The 19,671-nt window shown below is 35.5% G+C and overlaps 1 protein-coding gene across 2 annotated transcripts in view; it reads left to right on the plus strand.

Annotated features, from left to right (window-relative positions):
- LOC118447750 (zinc finger protein rotund) overlaps positions 1-19,671 on the plus strand; it is a 193,458-nt gene that overhangs the window by 73,605 nt on the left and 100,182 nt on the right. For both annotated transcript variants that reach the window (XM_035880078.2, XM_085664577.1), the window contains exon 2: positions 1,524-1,796. In XM_035880078.2, the coding sequence (XP_035735971.1) occupies positions 1,524-1,796 (273 nt within the window). The remainder of the gene's footprint in view (positions 1-1,523; positions 1,797-19,671) is intronic.

Genomic DNA, 19,671 nt, shown 5'->3' on the forward strand with positions numbered 1-19,671 from the left:
GGGTTACGAGGTAACGACTAGATAGGGGGAGATAGAGGATAAGGGCTAGGGGGTGGATAAAGCGGGACGGAAAGGACTGAACGAGAAAAGAAAAGAAAAGAAAAGGAAAGACAGAAGAATTTATTTTTTCGTTGTCGAATAGGCTCTGAGGTTTTATTCTTTCTTTCTTTCTTTTTTTTCTCTCTCTTTCTCTCTCTCTCTCTCTCTCTCTCTCTTTCTCTTTCTTTCTCTTTCTCTTTCTCTTTCTTTTATTTTCTTTTCTTTCTTTTTTTTTTGTTTTCACGTTCGACGATGACGACGACGACGACGACGACTTATCGATTGCCTATCGTTGCCGGTGACGTTTCTTTGCTTTCTATGGTACCATGAATTCTTCATGAATTTCACGTAGGATCGATGACCAGTTGCTTAGATGGCAACCGCTAATCTCTGTTTCGTCATAATAATTATATATGAATCGTAGGTATACTTCGTCAGTATGTATTCGACGGTATTGGACTATGGAAATGAAAAATATTGAAATGTTTCTAATACAAGTTTAATTTTCCTTTCGATCAATTTGAAAAGTCTGACATTTTGTTTCCTTTTTGTTATTTTTATTTTTATTTATTTTCCTTTGGTTCCTTATTCCTTTCACAAGCAATTTATTTACACGTGCATTGTCACGTATGACATGATTGAAGCTTCGAGTAATTTTTTTTTATTCTTTTCTCTTATAAATATTATTATTATCAGATAAAATATGCTTCATTATTTATGTTCCATTCTAATTGGCATAGAAATTTAAAGAGAAACAGATAGATAGATGGAGAGAGAAAAAAAGAGAGAAAGAAAGAGAGAGGGAGGGAGAAAGAGAGGGGGAGACTTCCTTCTTTTTTATAATATATTCTTATATGATAAAAAATACTTCATTATTTATGTTTCATTCCGATTGACCTAGAAATTTCAAGAAAGAGAAAAAAAGAGAGAGAAAGAAAGAGAGAGATTCTTCTTTTTATATGTTTTCATAAGATATAAGATGCTTCATTATTTATGTTTCATTCTGATCGACACAGAATAGTATGAATTAATTTTTCTTTTTTATTTTCTTTTTCTTACGGTAATATATTTTCAATAGATAAAACGTTTCATTATTTAAATTTCATTCAAGGTGACACAAAAAATTTAGATTAAATTTCATTTCCCTCATTATCCGTCTCTACTTGATATATTCCTGACTGAGTGCATCTCAGTCGTTCCATATTTTAAATGTAGAAATTCATAGAAAAAAATTGTACGTATACTTATTCTTGTCATTTCGAAAATAATATATTGCGACTGTAAAAAAGGACTGAAAGAAAAAAACAAACAAAAAAGAAAAAAGAAATATAAAACTTCAAAGTAACAACACTCAATTCCTTTACGATCAATCAATCGATCGAGCAAATAAATGAGAATTGACGTTAAAGTAATAATCAAATATTTTTTTTGTTTTCATTTTAAATTGAATTCTAATACGGCCCTTTTTATCCTGTTGCTTTCAGAAAGCGTCGTTCGCGTGGTCGGAAGGCGGCGAGGATGGTGGGGGCGGCGGCGGTGGAGGAGGAGGAGGTGGTGGTGGCGCCGGTAGTGGGGGTACCGGAAGTGGAGGAACGGGCCCCACGGCAACCGGGGGTGGCGGTCTGGCCCACTGGGTTAGCGTTATGGCGGAACACATTCACAATCCGCATTCCGCAAGTGGAGTAGCTGGTATTCATCATCAACAACAGTCGCCACCTCAGCCACCTTATCCGTGGAACAACGGTCTCTCCACTGACGTAAGTCACTTTTTTTTCTTTTCTTACTATAATTTTTTTTTTTTTATTCTTATTACCATGCGAAGCATGTGTTTTATTTAAGAGAAAGAGATAGAGAGAGAGAGAGAGAGAGAGAAAAGAAAGACGTTAAATTAGATATGGCCGGAAGAGAAGACGTTCGTTTGAATGAATCGAAAGTTGAAAAATAAAAAATAAAAGAAAGGATCGAAGAGAAAAGCTGGACAGAGAGAGAGAGAGAGAGAGAGAGAGAGAGAGAGAGAGAGAGAGGGAGAGAGAGAGGATAGAGATAGAGAGATAGAATGAAGCTTTCTTTCCTTTCTTTTTTGCACGGCATTCTCGAGCGAAACGAGTTGTACTATCCCTGTTTTGATTTTGTTTTTTTCCTTTATCCCGCTCTCGCCTCAATCCCCTACTCCTAGCCCTCTACGCTGTCTCCGGGCGAGAGTCCTGCATAATTTAGACGAGGCTGGATTAGAGGACGACAGAGACACGGACGGAACTTTGAGCGGGTAGGTAGAAAAAGAAAGAGAGAGAGAGAGAGAGAGAGAGAGAGAGAGAGAGATAAAGAGTAAGATAGAGATAGAAAGAGTGAGAGAGATAGAGAGAGAGAGAGAGAGAGAGAGATGCGAAAAGAGAAGAGCGAGACCGAGGGAGACAAAGGGTGGAAAAGGAGGGTGAAAGAGAGACACGCGTAAAGAGACAGAAGGAAAAAAGGGACAGTGGATGGAAGAAGGGCGTCAAAAAGGGTTGAAGATCGCTTTGCATAGCACCGTTCTTTCGCCTCGTTCTGCCTCGAGGTTGGTATAAAAAAAAGAAAAAAAAAAAAGAAAAAAGAAAAAGAAAAAGAAGAAAGAAATAAAAAGAAAAGAGTAGAGTAGAGAAGAGAAGAGAAGAGAAAAAAAAATAAATAGACGGAAGCGCGAAAAAAGAGTCGGGAGTGTTACGGCGAAGTAAAAAAGTTTACGTACGAGTGAAAATGAGATAGAACCTGGCTAAAGAGAGAAACAGGGAGAAAGAGAGATAGAGATAGATAGATAGATAGATAGAGAGAGGGAAAGAGAAAGAGAGAGAGAGAGAGAGAGAGAAAAACGATCGTTTGCGTAGATATTCGTCGGTTTGCAACGTTTCTTCCATCGACTGCGCTGAGATTTTGCTTTTTCTCGCTTTCCCTCCCTCCCTCTCGCTCTCTCGTTCACTCTCTCTCTCTCTCTCTCTCTTTCTATCTCTATCTCTATCTCTATCTCTCTGTTATTTCTTCTTTCTTTCTCTTTCGTTTTTTCTTTTTCTGTTTTTAATCTTTTTATTTCATCGATTTTGTTCCTCTACGCCCCCCCCACCCTCTTCCAATGACGTAACCGATACACGACGGATCTTTTTTTCTTTTTCTCGATCCTTCTTTTTTTCTTTTCCTTTCTCTGCTTTTTTTTTTCTTCTTTTTTTTTTTTTTACTCCGTTCAATTTTTTCCTTCGACATTCGTCCAATAAAAACATTCGTTCGTTATACTCCTTTTCTTTGAAAATGAAAATCCTTTTCTATCTCGTCGACTCGATTGAATGAAAATATAGGAAAATCATAAGGACGATTCGAAGAAGAGAGTACATATATATATATATATATATATATATATATATATATATATATAAAAGTACGAGCGAAACGAAATCGGTCGTTTTGTATTTGAATGGGAATCACGGGGACCACAACGGGATTCTTGAGAAACATCTCGTGTAGAACCTGTAGGAGCTAAAAGATATGTCTCTCTCTCTCTCTCTCTCTTTCTCTCTCTGTCTATCTTTTTTTCTCTCTGTCCCTACTTCTTTGGCCCTCTCGAGGAAGCACCCTGTTTTTTGTCCGTCACGGGGCCGGCAGGCGCTGGGCCATGCAGAGAAGAGCTATGGGATTTCTTACTGAGGCCTTCTGGAAAAAACAAGGAGGTACGACAATACGTACCGGGGACGATTTAAATAATCCGCGGCATGCAAATGCAAGGCATGAAGATTCTCACGGGGCCAGCCCGTAAGTACCGTAGCGTACCGGTACGGTACGGTGGTGCGTTTGCGAGAATGCGAAAGAGAAAGAGAAAGAGAAAGATTTCCTTCGAAGACAATTGAGCAATCTGCATAGACCGCATACGGGCATCAACATGAGAGCGAGCGAGCGAGAGAGAGAGATAGAAAGACAGACTCACCCCGTTCGGGGATGACGTCGACATTTTCCAGCCCCTCTTATCGCACACGCAAGAGAAAAAAGTCTCGTGGTTGCGTTTCACGTACGAATGACATTAAGAACTATTTTGATCTAACCCTTTTCATCACCCCACCCCACGCCATCTCAATTTTTCTCTTTCCCATTAGATATTTCGTTGAGATTAACGAGAAATAATTTCATATTGTTATCTAACTAGAATCGATGATATTATCGTCGATACATGAGCGAACGTTTAAATTTATTATTAATGATTTCATTTTTTAAGATCTTTTTTTTTCTTCCTCTTTTTTTCTCTTTTCTTTTCTTTTTTTTTTTTTTTTAAATTACAAAAGATTAACGTTCGATCGTATTCGAAATATTCTCCCCCGGTATCTTTCGATTTCGTACTAGAGTTTTGTTTTCTATCTCTTAGCTCATAGCTTTTCTGAATTTATAAGTTGCATTCTTTGAGAAGTTCCTTGGATCGAACTCACGAATACGACACGCTCCATTTAACGTTGAAAAATCGGTCGACGACGCGTAAAGAATCCTCATCTCCGAGAGATTGAGAAACAGGAAAAATATAGAGAAACGAGAAAGAAAGAAAGAAAGAAAGAAAGAAAAAAGAAAGAAAGAAAGGAAGAGAGAGAGAGAGAGAGGGAGAGAGAGAGAGAGAACGATAGGAAAAGATAGGGGTTGAATCGAGAGAAAGAAAACTAGGGCAGGAGAGTCGAATGAATCGAAAGAGGCTGAGCGCGAACCCTGTAAACACGTATTCGAAGCTTGTAATCTGTCGACGCTTTCGCCCAGCGGGTGGTCAACCCCTTTTTTCCTTCGGGCTGCCTTTACGCCTGCCCGATCGTAATCCCTTAAAACGCTTAGAGGAGCTCTTTAGGGTAATTTTTGCTCGGGGTGGCGGTACCGTTTTATCTTCTTCCGTTTCTTCTTGTTCTTCTTCCTCCTTTTCCAGTATCATACCTCCACCATCCCACCATACCCCATCCCGTTCTCGTCCGTTCCTCGGTTTTTATTTCTCCTCGAGATGCAAAATACCACTTCGCCCGTTCTTCTTTTTCTTCGTCTTCTACGTACGGTAACTGGAATCATTTTTTTCTTCTTTTCTTTCTTTCTTTCTTTCTTTCTTTCTTTCTTTCTTTCTTTCTTTCGTGAGAGTCCTTGGCCTTCGGTGGCGAAAAACCACCCTTTACGAAGATTATGTAAAAGAAGAATCTTTCTCTCTCTCTCTCTCTCTCTCTCTTTTTCTCTCTCTTTCTCTAGTACACGACTCGCTCATCCCTTCGCTACGGTAGGAGAAAATTAAAATAATGGCTCACAGTAGACCTGACCCCTCTTAGCCACTTTTTTTTTCTACTCATTCTCCTTCTCTCTCTCTCTCTCTTTTTCTTCCTTTCTTTCTTTCTTTCTTTCTCTTTCCGATCGACTTTTTTTTCTGCCATCCCTCGCTACTTCTAGCATCGCCCGAGACGAGAATGCAAATCTCGTGCAACGGCATTTTTGTCTCTGAGCTACGTGAGACAAAAAATGAAGTAAAGGTTAGAGAGAGAGAAAGAGAGAAAGAGAGAGAATGAGAGAGAGAGAGAGAGAGAGGCGTTCATTGTCTCGTTTCGGCTACCCGTTACTAAGGGAGAAACGGAGAAGAAAAAAAAATTTCTAGCGAATGGGGAAGCTAGTCGTGCTAGTTAAGAGGGTTGCGATCTTTTTTTTTCCTTTTTTTTTTTACTTTGGCTTTCGAGTATCATCTATGGATCGAATAGGTTAATGAATTTTTTCTTTCTCTTTTTTTTTATTTTTCATTTTTAGTAACGTATCTCGTTTACAGAAAAAAAGAGAGAGAGAGAGAGAGAGGAAAACAATTGGAAGGGTTGAAATCTCGTTGCCTTTTTTTTTCGTTCTTTTTTATCGTTCCTCTCTTTTTTTCTTAAAGTCGAAACGGTCACATTTTTTTCCATTGCTTTTTTTTTGTCCCAAAAATTTTACATCCCCGTCATGCTCAAACAATTCTTACGAACTGTTTGGAAATTATAATTAAATTATACGTTAGTTGTTGATTCGCAAATTTACACCAGGTGGTATATATAAAAAGAAGTAAAAAAAAAAAAAACTGCAAGTCTAATCGCAATATATGATTGTTAGATTTCTCTAACCTTGACTCGTGTAAAGATATATTTGTGGAGTATAAAAAAAAAACGAAAAAAAGAAAAACAGAAAAAGAATACATAGTTTATTAGTCATCACTATATAGTCATCACAGTTTATTTAACTTCATAACAATATTTCTCTTTCGACGAATTATTATAATAGTATGGAAATCGAAAAGTAAATTTTGTTTTTTTTTTTTTTAATAATTCATCCCCGTTAAATATCGTTTAAATTGTAATCACAAAATCATTCTTATTGCAAATCATAATATTATTAACATCATCGTCATTGTCATCATCATCATCACTGTTTACATAATAAATTATCATTGGAAATATTATTATTATATAATTAATAGAAAAATATTTTAATTTTTCTAAATTATATCAATTAAAACAAATAATAAATGTATTAAGTCAAATTAAATTAAAAATCTAATCTTTTATTTCTTACTTTGATTTCTTTTCTTTTTTTTCTTTTTTTGACATACAATTGACTACATTGAAGGCATGAACTTTAAACCTATAGCAAACTAAATAAGATCAAAAAATAAATTCATATTGTATTTAGAAACTAAATACAAGTGTCCCTGGATACACATGTCTCAAACGAAGGTCCGTATAATTTAAAATTATATTCTATGTCGAGAATGGGAGAACGTGTTTATTAAACATAAGAGAACGAAAAAAAAAAAAAGCTAAAAACAGAGTAATCTTTGAAATAAATATTAAATATTTTTTGTAAGTTATTTTAAAAGACATTGTATAAGAACAAATTCATTTTAATATACGGATGAAAAATAAATTTTTTTGTTAATCGGTACAAATAAATTATTATACCTTAACAATGCAATTCATGAAAAGTGATATATTAGAGAAAATTATTATACATAAAAAAAAAAAGGAAAAAACGAGAAAAAAAGTACATCTTATTCATTATTATTTTTAATTAATTTATCGTTAAAAATTAAATCTGTCATTTTAATGTATTAAAATGATACATTTAAATACTAACATTGAAGAAAGACTTCTTTTTTTTTTTTTTTCTTTTTTCTTTAATAGTCATCTCTAACGAAAAACTGTAATTTAAATTAAAGTTATTACTTGAATTTTTTAAATATTTCATAATTGTTTTTTTCACGAGCTGTCTGAAACAATATAAGAAGTAATACATTCGTGCAACATGCTTGCTTCGGGCCCTTTTCTGGCGACGTTGTCACAACATTTGGCTCCAAGACAGAGTTATGGGACCCTTTTACAAAATTTTCAACCATTCTAACCCTTTCCTAGCATCGTCGTTGTTCACTGCGTTCATCGTCACCCCCTGTTCATTCACGTGGAAAATATCTTTGGCCGGTGTTTCTATCCTCTTTCTCTCTCCCTTTTCTTTTCTAACATCCTCGCAAAGTGAAAGTACCAACCCCTAAATACTGCAGTCAGAGTTTACGGGCAAAGAATTATTTCATATTAAATTTACAGACATTTTTATTTTAGTATATATATATTTATTTATTTATTTATTTATTTATTTATTTTTATTAAAATACGTCATATTGACGTGTACGAAAATTCTTATCGCTTCAAGAATATTAAGTTTAATATATTTGTCAACCGACACTTCGAAAGGTAATTTTTCATATGATAGAAAAAAAAAAACTTAAGTTGGTAACACCGTTATTAAATTTCAAATTATTGTTTCTAATGGGGATTAAATTTTTTCTTTTTTCTTTTTTTTTTCTTTTCTTAGGTTATTCAATTTATTATTTCTAATAATTATGGTACAATTAATCACATAAATTAATATATAATTTCTAATATAATTATGTTAATCAAAATAAACATAAATGAACGAATGAGAATAATAATTATAATCTCACATTAATTTCATAAATAAAATCATTAATCCGTGAAATTAGAATTTAATAAATCTAAAGTTAATACTTTACTATACTAATAATATCCCGGTAAATATTACGTGATATTCGAAGAAATAATTTACCAAAGATAATCATAGGAAATGATGATCATTATAAATGAGAACTAACGGTCCCAGAGTTTGGAGGTTCCTCTTGGTAAAAGAAAGTCAGGGTGTCTCACGTTCGAAACGTGACCGAGCGTAATTTATCCCGCGAACGTACCGTTAGCAGTCCGTAAAAGAAAAGAAAAAAAAAACAAAGATCATCGTATATCCGTTTCCTTCGAATAGTGCGTATAAATGAAATAAAGAAATAAAAAAAAAAAAAAAAAAAAAAGAAGGGAAAGAAAAAAAGGAAGGGAAGAGAGAAGGAAGGAAAAAAAGAGATATGAAGGAAGAAAGAAAGAAAGAAAGAAAGGAAGAAAGAAAGAAATGAAGATGGAGGAAGCGAACTAAAAAAAACGAGCGAATAAAAAAAAAGGAAAAAGAAAAAAAAGAAGAAAAAAAAACGCGAGCTTCCGTGGGTCTTTTCCTTTCCCATTTTCTCTCTCTCTCTCTCTCTCTCTCTTCATTCGTCTTTTTTTTTCTTACATATATATTTTTTTTTTCCTTTTTTTTTCTACATTGGGTTTATATAAGATGATGGTCGCCTTAGGGTGCGTATCAGAGAGGCTCGGAGGGGTGCGTATGCAGATCATCGTGGAAGTAGAGTACAAAGGGCCCATAGTCTCACGCTATTGTACCGCGGCAGGTAAGATAAAGGTACTTTTGCCCTCGAGAGACGTGGCCCTTCTTTCTCTTTTTCTAGCCCTACTTCGTAGTAGAATTTTAAAGAGAGAAAGAGAAAGAGAAAGAGAAAGAGAGAGAGAGAGAGAAAAAGTAAGAAAACCGTCGTGGCCCTCCGTGATGTCTCTTTAATTTTTATTAATGACATCGAATTTGAATTTCTGCATCGGTGATATGGGAACCGTTCGAAAAGAGAAGAGAACCAATAGTAGCATACATATGTACGTGAGCTTGGTCTAAAAGTCCGTGCTTAAAAGGAGTACTCTCTAAGCCAGTTTTATTATTTTTTCTTTTTTTAAATATATATATATATATATATATATGTCATCGATCATAATTATCCGACAGGTGAGCTGAAATCGATTTTCTTTTCCTTTTCCTTTTTCTTTTTTCTTTTTTGTTGGCAGGGATCGATACAACCTCTAAGAGTGAAGTCGTGCTTCGAAATTTTCGAGATTTTTTAGACGTGTGAAATTTTGTTATTAGTTTTATTATGAACATTTATTTTTATATAATACAACGCAAATAGTAATCTTCGTTCGAATATATTTGAATTTGAAATTGTATTGCAAACAATTATTTCGATAAATAATTTTTTTTTTCTTTTTGATAATAAGAGATTTGTATTTGACGTTGTCAGTTTAAAAATAATTTTCTTTACATCTATGTTTTATTATAAAAAAAAAAAAAAATTATTAGACAGTGAGATTTGTATTTTATATGTCAGTTAAGAAGATTTTAATACACATTCACATTCTTATAGATTCTTATAAACAATTTTATTATAAACAATTATTAAATATTGAGGTTCGAATTCTATACGTCACTTTTTTAACATATATTCGAATATATTTAGAAATTTATTATAAACTTATTATTAAATAGTGCGACTCGTATTCCATAAGTCATTTGAAAGAATTTTAACATACATTCGAATATATTTGTAAAATTATTAAACAATTTAACTCGTATTCCATATGTCATTTGAAATAATTTTGAATATATATTCGAACATATTTACAAAATTTATTATAAACGATTATTAAACAGTGTGACTCGTATTCTGTACGTCATTTGAAATAATTTTAACGTACATTCGAATAAAATATATTTACAAAATTTATAATAAACAATTATTTAACAATGTCGTTTAAGACGATTTAAAGATATACCTACATTCTAAATAAACATGTAAACGAAACACGTAAATTAAATACGAATACGGTGGTCACGAAGAAGAAGTCAAAGTAGAAGAAGAAGAAGAAGAAGAAGAAGAAAAAGAAGAAAAAGAAGCAGAAGAAGATAATTTTTTAATTAGCGGCCATTACGAGATCCGAAGGAGACGTCGTAAAGAACGGTCGCCCCTTTCGGAGAGGCGCAGGCGTCCACGGTTCAAAGGAACGAATTAGTTCTCCTCGGGTAGATGTTGTCGGCTCATTAAAAGGCTCGCGGATAGAAGAGAACGTAACGGAGAAACAGTAGAGCCAGTGTTTTAGTGGGGCCACGTGTTTTTCGAATGACGAGTAGCAGACGCTACCGTGGTTAGATCGATCGATCGAAGACCGAGCATAACGTATTTCGTGGGAAAAAGAGGAACGTACCATTTCGTCGAATCATTCAAATTATTTTATACAAATCTTACCGATGATGCACAAGTTAAATATTATATAGGTAGATATGTCTAGATGACATATATATATATATATAGACTTAATTATATAAATCGATTGTTTGTGCATATTTTTTTTTCTTTTTTTTTTTATTGACATCATGTAATATCAAAATGATAGGATACATTAATATGCAATATTATTCGTAATAACATTAGTACGTAATCCATTAGATCGATCAATGTCAATCAATATGAATTATTAAAATAAGAGAGAAAGAGACAGAGAAAGAGAGAGAAAGAAAAATATTAATATAATAATAATAGTATTAATATAATAATAATAATAATAATAATAATAATAATAATAATAATAATAATAATAATAATAATAACAATAATAATAACAAGAACAATAACAATAATGATATTAATATTCATAATTAATTAATTATTCCGTAATATTAAAAGCGATATTAAAAACCCATTAAACAAACGAATCGTTCGATTTTTCTTTTCATTGTCTTTCTTTCTTTTCTTGTCTTATTTCTTTTTTTTTTCTTTTTTTTACTTTCTAATTTAATGTCAATCGATAATGAAAAACAAATTTATAAATAGTTGATATAACAATGCCGTAGGATGTGTAGATTAGAAGAAATGTTGACTAAAGTTCATGTAAAGGAACGCGTAGGAGAGTAAGAGTAAGACAGAGAGAGAGAGAGAGAGAGAGAGAGAGAGAGAGAGAGAGAGAGAGAGATAGAAAGAACGAAGAGGCCACTTATCGTACTAGGATTTTCTCGAGAAACTAGGTACCTACTTACCTATCAACCTACCTACCTATCTACCTACCTACCTACCTTCCTACCTACCTACCTACCTATCTACCTACCTACCTACCTATGTACCCTACCATCGTATGTGGAGTACGCGTGAAAAGAGAATCTTATTTCTATCCGCACGAGAAAGCTGGCATAAGTGAAAATTCAGAGAAAGCTCGAAGAACGCGACTTGAACAACTTCGCCGATTAAACTTTTCAATTCTTTCTTACGTCACAGTTTAGATCTCCAAGCAAGTTCCATAGCAGTTCTCCAAGGACTTTCAACTTTCCGAGAGAGAGAGAGAGAGAGAGAGAGAGAGAGAGAGAGAGAGAGAGAGAGAGAGAGAGAGAGAGAGAGAGAGATAGAGAGATAAGGAGAGAATGGGTAGGAGGAAGAGGGTGGGGTGGTAGAAAATTCAGCCAAAGTTCGTTACTAAAAGCTGCTTAGCTATGTTTTCGCGTCTTCTTTTTCGGACCACCGTAGGTTTCTTTTCTCTTACCCGAATTCCCTCTGGACGGGGATGAAGAAGAGAATAAGAAAAGGAGGAAAGTAAAGGAAAGTAAAGGAAAGGAAAGGAATGGAAAGGAAAGGAATGGAATGGAATGGATTGGAATGGAAAGGAAAGGAAAGGAAAGGAAAGGAAAGGGAATAGTGAAGGGTGAAGAGAGCTAGCATCTGTCCGAAGAAACAGAAAAAGGTCCTGGAAATATCAGAATCGATATTTGACCCCGGAAAAGGATGAGGCGAGAGAACGTGGAAGAAGAAAGAGAGAGAGAGAGAGAAAGAGAGAAAGAGAGAAAAAGAAATAGAAAAAGAGGAAGAAAAGCAAAAGAAGAAAACGAGAGCAACGCTGGTTGCTGGACGCTTTGAGGAGCCATAGTTGCCAATGTCCCCGCCATTTTCCTGATATTTGATAGATTTCAAAAGGAACGTTCCTTCTATTCGTAGTCTCTCTCCCCCCCTCCCCCTACCGAACCAACTAACCACCCAACCACCCATCCACCCACTCCCGTATCGTCCCCACCACTACCACCATCCCTTTTATATCGAACATGGCAAAAGGAAGAAGGCTCGACGAGACTATTGGAAAAAATAGATTGGAGAGAGAAAGAAAAAGAAAAAGAAAAAGAAAGAGAGAGAGAGAGAGAGAGAGAGAGAGAGGAGCAGAAAGTCGTCGTGGTCGATAATAAAACGTTACGTGTATATAGTGGCGAACGGAGGAAGGAGGAGAGAGGGAGTAAGGTAGGGAGGGACACGGGGTGTCGTAAGAGTTATAAGGGATGGTTGGGGATGGGGTTGGCCGGAGGTGGGCGTAAAAGGAGAAGAAAGAACGAAGAACGAATCACTACTTTTTCTTTTTCTTTTTCTTTTTTTTTTTCTTTCTTTCTCTTTTTTCCTCTTTCTTCCTTCCTTTCTTTCTTTGGTTTTTTTTTATTCTTCTTCTTTTTTCTTTTATCTTTTTCCTTTTTTTTTTTTTTTTATTTTTCTTTTCTTTTTTGTTCCTTTTTTCTTTTCTTCATTCAAACGGAGAGAATCACGCGATCCGAAGAAAAAGTTTTTGCGTAGTTTTGGAAAAAAATTAGTTACGACGCGACGGAACGGACGTTTGCGATGGGGGTGGACCCCGGCGATAAAGTTCTTTCTCTCTCTCTCTCTCTCTCTCTTTCTCTTTCTCTATCTATCTATCTATCTCTCTGTCTCTCTGTCTGTCTCTTTCCTTTTCTTTTCCCCCATCGTACGTACGTTCTACTTCTACTTCTTTTTTTTTCCCTCCTTCGATGTTCGTCCGTTCGTTCGCCCAATATAGTTGTCAACAGACGCGACTCGATGAAAAGTTCGAGCGCATCGTCGTGGACAACGAAGACGACGACAACGACGACGAGAAGAACGACAACGGCGACTACGGCGATGAGGACGACGAGGACGACGAGGACGAATAGAACGATGACGACGACGTTGAAAGTAAGTACTACCACGTCGGCCATGGACGATAATGAAGATCGATATAGGTAAAGGGGGAAAAAACAAAAAAGGAAAAAAGGAACGGAAGAAAGAAACGAAAAAAGAAAAAAAAAGGAAAAAGAACTAACCGAACGGGGGAGGGTACGGGGGTAAATGCACTTTCGAAAAGCTATGATAGAAATCCACGTCGTCTGTCCGAACGTGTTTCGCCAAAAGGGGACTCGACAATTCTCTTAATTATTTATCGATCCTAAATTTATCAAACAATGAATACGAAAGGAAGGAAGGAAGGAAGGAAGGAAGGAAGGAAGGAAGGAAGGAAAAAGGTAGGAAGAAAAAGGGGAGATGGACGAGGAGAAAAAATAGATGAAATAAAAAGAAAAGAAATGAAACGAAACGAAACGAAACGAAACAAAATGAAATGAAATGAAATGAAATGAAATGAAGAGAGAGGAAGGTGAGGGGGGAGGGAAAGAAAAGATAGAGAAAAAGAAAAGGAAAGAAAAGAAAAGAAAAGAATAGAAAAGAAAAGGAAAGAATAGAAAAGAAAAGTAAAGTAAAGAAAAGTAAAGAAAGTATATTGCTATGATGAAGGGATGATATGTACCTTAGTACTTACGTACAAGTGAGAGAGAGGGAGAGAGAGAGAGAGAAAGAGAAAAAAAAACGAGAGAAAGAGAGGGAGAGAGAGAGAGAGAGAGAGAGAGAGAGAAAGAAAGAGCTTTTTCAAGAAAGAGAGAACTAGATACGTATAGATACGTATATATACGTATATACATACGTACGTACGTATATACTATTTCGTTCCTTACCGAAAATTTTCCGCACCGTAATTTTTCGTTTCTCGCGGACGCCGAGAGAAGAATATTTATATAAACCGGACGGAGCGGCAAGAAGACGGCGAGAGAGGCAACGCGAAAGCGAATTACGTTCTTGTTCGTACTTGGATGAAAACAGAAAAAGGGAGAAAAGGGTGGAACTTGCGGAAGAAAAAAGGAAAATAGGCCAGGATCGATATTGAACCGAGAGAAAAGGGAGGAAGGAGAGGGAAGGGAGAGGGAAGGAAAAAAGAAAAAGAGAAAAAGAGAAAAAAGAGAAAAATAGAGAGAGAGAGAGAGAGAACTGATGCAGGAGGAGGAGGAGGAGGAAGAGGAGGAGGAGGAGGAGGAGGAGGAGGAGGAGGAAGAGAAGGAAGGGAAAAGTGAAGGGAGAAGGGAGAGGGTGGCCGGTTGGTAGGTGGGAGTAGGAGGAACGGTGGCAGAGAGAGCGAGCAGGGGGCGGGGGGAGCGAGTAGAAAAGGGTAGGAAAAGAGCGAGGGTGCAAAAAAGAAAGAAATCGAAAGAGAGAGAGAGAGAGAGAGAGAGAGAGAAGCGAGTCGAGCTTTGAAGATTGATACGGGCTAACGATGAAAAGAGATTTTCAATGTTCGATAGAAAAATATTCGCGAACACATAGCGACATTCCAATCACACATTTGGACCTCCGATTCTTTCGACTCTTGCGTCCCATCATTCTCGCGGCAAGTCCGAAGGATATTATTCTTTCATTTTTACGAGTCCTTTTGTTAAATCCCATACTCTCTCTCTCTCTCCCTCTCTCTTTCTCTCTCTCTCTCTCTCTCTTTCTTTCTCTGTTTCTCTGTTCCTCTCTGTTTCTCTCTTTTTCTCCTCGTTTTCGTCTTGAAAGAATATCGAATCGATAAGAATAGAGATAGAAAGAAGAGTAGGAGGGAAGAGAAAAGAGGGATTGTCTTGAGAGATAAGCGAACGCTTTTTCAATTTAATTATTTTACCGAGCTTCTCTTTCTCTCTCTCTCTCTCTCTCTCTCTCTCTCTGTCTCTCTCTGTCTCTTTCTCGTTTTCGTTTTCGCTAGTTAGCTAGCTAGCTAGCTAGCTCGCTTGCTCGTTTTCTTTCTCGCTCTCTTTCGTTTTTAGTCCAGACGTCGTAGTCGGCCGAAGGACCGATAATATTTTATCGCGCGATCGAAAAATATTGGCCACGCTATATAACCGCGAACGGTGTGGAAGTAAAAGTAAAGGAAAGAGGATAGAGAAAAAGAAATAAAGAAATAGAGGGTGGAAAGAAAGAAGGAAAGAAGGAAAGAAAGACGAACGCGAGGGGCTCTGGAAATGACGCCCGTTCGCAGGAAAAAAAGGCAAGTAGAAATATCAGGATCGATATTCGACCCGGAAAAAGGAGCAGCGCTGCTGCGAAGAAAGAGAAAAAGAAATAAAGAAAGAAAAAGAGATAGCGAAAAAAAAGAGAGAAAGACAGAGAGAGAGAGAGAAAAAGAGAGAGAGAAAGACAGAGAGAAAGAGAGAGAAAGAAAGATGGAATAGATATCGAAGGAAAAGCATGAAAAAGCGCGAGGAAAAAGGAAACACTTTGAAGAAACGTAGAATGCCGAATCGTTTTCTGCGTAATATTTACTATACTAACGTAGGATGATGGATTCTTTCTCTCTCTCTCTCTCTCTCTCTCTCTCTCTCTCTCTCTTTCTCTCTCTTTCTGTCTCTTTCATAAAAATGTCCGCTTCTAAAGATAATAAACAGGATGGATTCCTTAGCCCGTTATCAGGACCTCAAAGTGATTTCTCAGATCGTATTTGATTCGTTCTTCACGTTTATATGTATTGTATCTATGTATATATGTATATTATGTATGCACGTATATACGTATGTATATGTACGACGACGATATCATAATATACGAATGTAATGTTTTAATAAGATAAAACATTATGATTCGATTTAATATAAAATGATTTTTGATATTTGATCTTTGAATTAAGTTCAATGATTAATTATTAATATAATATAATTTCTTTATTAATTTATATATATTATATATATATATATATATATATATATATATATATATATATATAAGAAATTTTAAAGAGAGAAGGAGAAGAGAGAGAGAGAGAAGAAGAAAGAGAGAGAGAGAGAGAAGAAAAAGATGTAATTACGTCATTATACATCACTATAGTCCCAATCCGTTACGAATGATTTAGGTCGACCAGGTATAAGGTTAACCGACTACCTGACTGACACGTAACTCTTCTTTCGTTCCCAAACAATTTTTGGGCTTCTTAATGTCGATCCAATAACGATCGATAATCAGTCATATCTCAACTAGTCGTTGACTGAGAATCTACCTAGGATGACGTGCGAAATCAATTTAACAACTTTTACTTTTATATTTTGGATTGATCGGGATCAATGACAAGTAGTTACGTCTAGAAAATATTGTCATATGATAACTCGATCAAAGGATAAGTTAAAGGATCGAGAAAAATGATTTTATTATGGATACAAATCCTACGTCATAAAAATCTTATTGGTTTCTTCGAATTGCGGCAACTTTGTTGATTCGATAATTCGAGTTGGCGATCGCATAATTTTGAAAGGACTTGAATATCTGCGAGTATGTGGTAGGCAGGTGGCAACCTCCGGATGTTCTCTATCTCTCTCTTGTCTTTCTCTTTCTGTCTTTCTCATTCTTTCTCGTCTATCGTACAATGGGCAGGTGCCTGCACCTGCTTACGGCCCTGACCAATGGCTCGCGGTTTTTACGTTAAGAGTATACCCAAACCGAGTGCTTTTGATCTATACGATGCACCTATCGACGTATCTTATATCTGAGAATATTAGAAGCGTGAAATTATAAAAAATTTGATGAATTATAAAAGAACCATTATATATATATATATATATATATATATATATATATATATAAATATATATATATATATATAAAAATAATTAACTTAAAAAAAAATATTAATGTTAGAATAATTTTAGAATATTTTATGTGTACCAATAGATAGATAGATAGGTAGATAGATAGATAGGTAGATAGATAGATAGATAGATGAATGGATAGATAGATAGATAGATAGGGCACTTGACTAGAGCCGTCGATGCTGTCATACAGTGAAGACGTCATCGAGCCCATTAAAAGGTTCGAATCTTGGTGTCGCACACGATATTCTCCTCGTTTGAAGAAGTACCTCTTGAGAAGCGCTACTCAAGAACTCTCTCTTTCTCTCTCTCTCTCTCTCTCTCTCTCTCTCTCTCTTTATCTCTTTTTTCTCTCTCTTTCTCTCTTTTATACATCGCGAAACAAACGTTCGTCTGTTCCTAACGGGAATCTGTCGGCATCGTTGCTCTCCCTCATTCACCCCTTCGTTATATATTCATGTATACATATCTATGTACACTTACACGTACCTATATACATATAAATATATACACACATACACATAGAAACGCACATATATACCTATACATAAATACGTGGCTCTTTTTTCTTAATCTTCGTTCTTTCTCCTTCGGGAGAAGTAGGAACAGTCGCGCCAAGTACTTTCCCGGCAGGAAGAGTCCTCTTTAAAAATGTCCTCGCTGTAACATTGGAAGACCGCGAGCATAAATCAAAAAGGTCGGAGGGTGGTGTTACATTAACGTTTCTCTCTCTCTCTCTCTCTCTCTCTCTCTCTCTCTCTCTCTCTCTCTCTCTCTCTCTTACTGTCTTTCACTGTCTCTCTTTCCTTCAAAATGATATAATGGCATAATGTTGAATAGCATCGTATTCTCATTCCGATAGAAAGGTATTTCAAGAAAGGATCATTTCGATTTCTAAAATGTTCGAAAATAAGATAAGGAAATATCCTCTCTCTCTCCCTACCTCTCTCTCTCTCTCTATCTCTCTTTCTGTGCATGTATATCTCTTTCTATCGGTCTATCTATCCATTTCGCGTTGTCTATCTGTCTATCTTTCTGTCTTTCTCTATTGTTTTTTCCCTATTTCCATCTATCTCATTTCTTTTCTCTCTCTCTCTCTCTCTCTCTCTCTATCTATCTTTTTGTTTTATTCTGCTTTCTCTTTTTTATCTCTATTTTCGAAATTACATATAAGCTTTCTCTTGGACATCCCCGGGAGAACAACTCATAGAATACAAGAGAAAAAGACATTGAGCATGGGTTTTCTAGTCCAGACGAGACGAAAACTCCTTTTCCTTCCTTCATCCCCTCCCCTTTTCTCTCGCCACCTCGCGCTCGAACAGGTCGAGCCGAGTGCACCGGTAAAACAGCCCCTTAAAACGGTTTTACTACCGCGTACGGGGCGCAACGACGTCTAGACGGCAGAGCCGTAAAGTTTGACCTACTCACCCCCGACCACCACCCTCTTTACAACTCTCTCTCTCTCTCTCTCTCTCTCTCTCTCTCTCCCTCTCTCTCTTTTACTCCCACCCTCTCTTTTGCCTCATCGTAACACCCTCCTTTTTACTCTCCGCAACCCGCGAGACGAGTCTCCTTTCGAAGGTACACCAACGTCAGCAACCAACGTTCCTTAACTTGCAAGGACCTTGAAAAACTGGGACAAAGGGATTTCTCTTCTCTTCTCTCCTCTTCTCTTCTTATCTTTATTCATTCATTCATTCATTTTACTTATTTATATCTTTTCCAATATTCTTCTTTGCCTTTTTTTTTTTTTAAATCTTTCTAAATTCTTCGAAATTGAGCAAGATTTCTCTTTCTTTTTCTTTCCTCCTTCCCCCTCGCCCCTTCTCCCTTCTACCACAGTTGAAGTACAGATTTACGACACTTCCGAAATGCATTTTTGCATTGATATATATATTTATAGATCGTTTAGAATTCATTTCTTATTGTTATTATTATTATTATTTTGTCTTAATTTTTTTTTTTTTTTATCAGAATTTTCGACTAACTTTGAAAGCATGAATGGATATTTTCATAATTAGGGAAAAAAATGATTCTTTCTTATAAAAATTAATTGATAATACCTGTGATTAATCGATCTGATCCCCATTATTATTATTATTATTATTATTATTATTATTATTATTATTATTATTATTATTATTATTATTATTATTGTTATTATTATTATTATTATTATTATTATTATTATTATTATTATTATTATTATTATTATTATTATTATTGTTATTATTATTATTATTGTTATTATTATTATTATTATTATTATTATTATTATTATTATTATTATTATTATTATTATTATTATTATTATTATTATTATTATTATTATTATTATTATTATTACTACTTACTACTGTTACTGCTATTATCATTATCGTCGTCGTTATTATTTATATTGCTTTATTGTAATTGTTTATCAGAGAATGAAATAATTCATCGTTCGAAATAACATTTGACGAATGTTGAAACTAGGGCAAAGGGTTAGGAAGCACAAGAAGAGTCGTAAGGAAGGGTAGCGGCAGACCCTCAGAGAATTTCATTTCAACGCGTCTCAGGAACGACGCTCGATTCGTTTCTCTCAACTTACGTACTTACGTACGTACGTACGTAGGTAGCTACCTATAGGTATGTGTAGGTATATATCGCCTCCAAATGTTATCGGAGCATCGAGTCAAGAATGGGTGGTCGCTG

Source organism: Vespa mandarinia, chromosome 1, assembly GCF_050613455.1.
Source record: "Vespa mandarinia isolate Hongniang chromosome 1, ASM5061345v1, whole genome shotgun sequence".
NCBI lineage: Eukaryota > Metazoa > Arthropoda > Insecta > Hymenoptera > Vespidae > Vespa > Vespa mandarinia.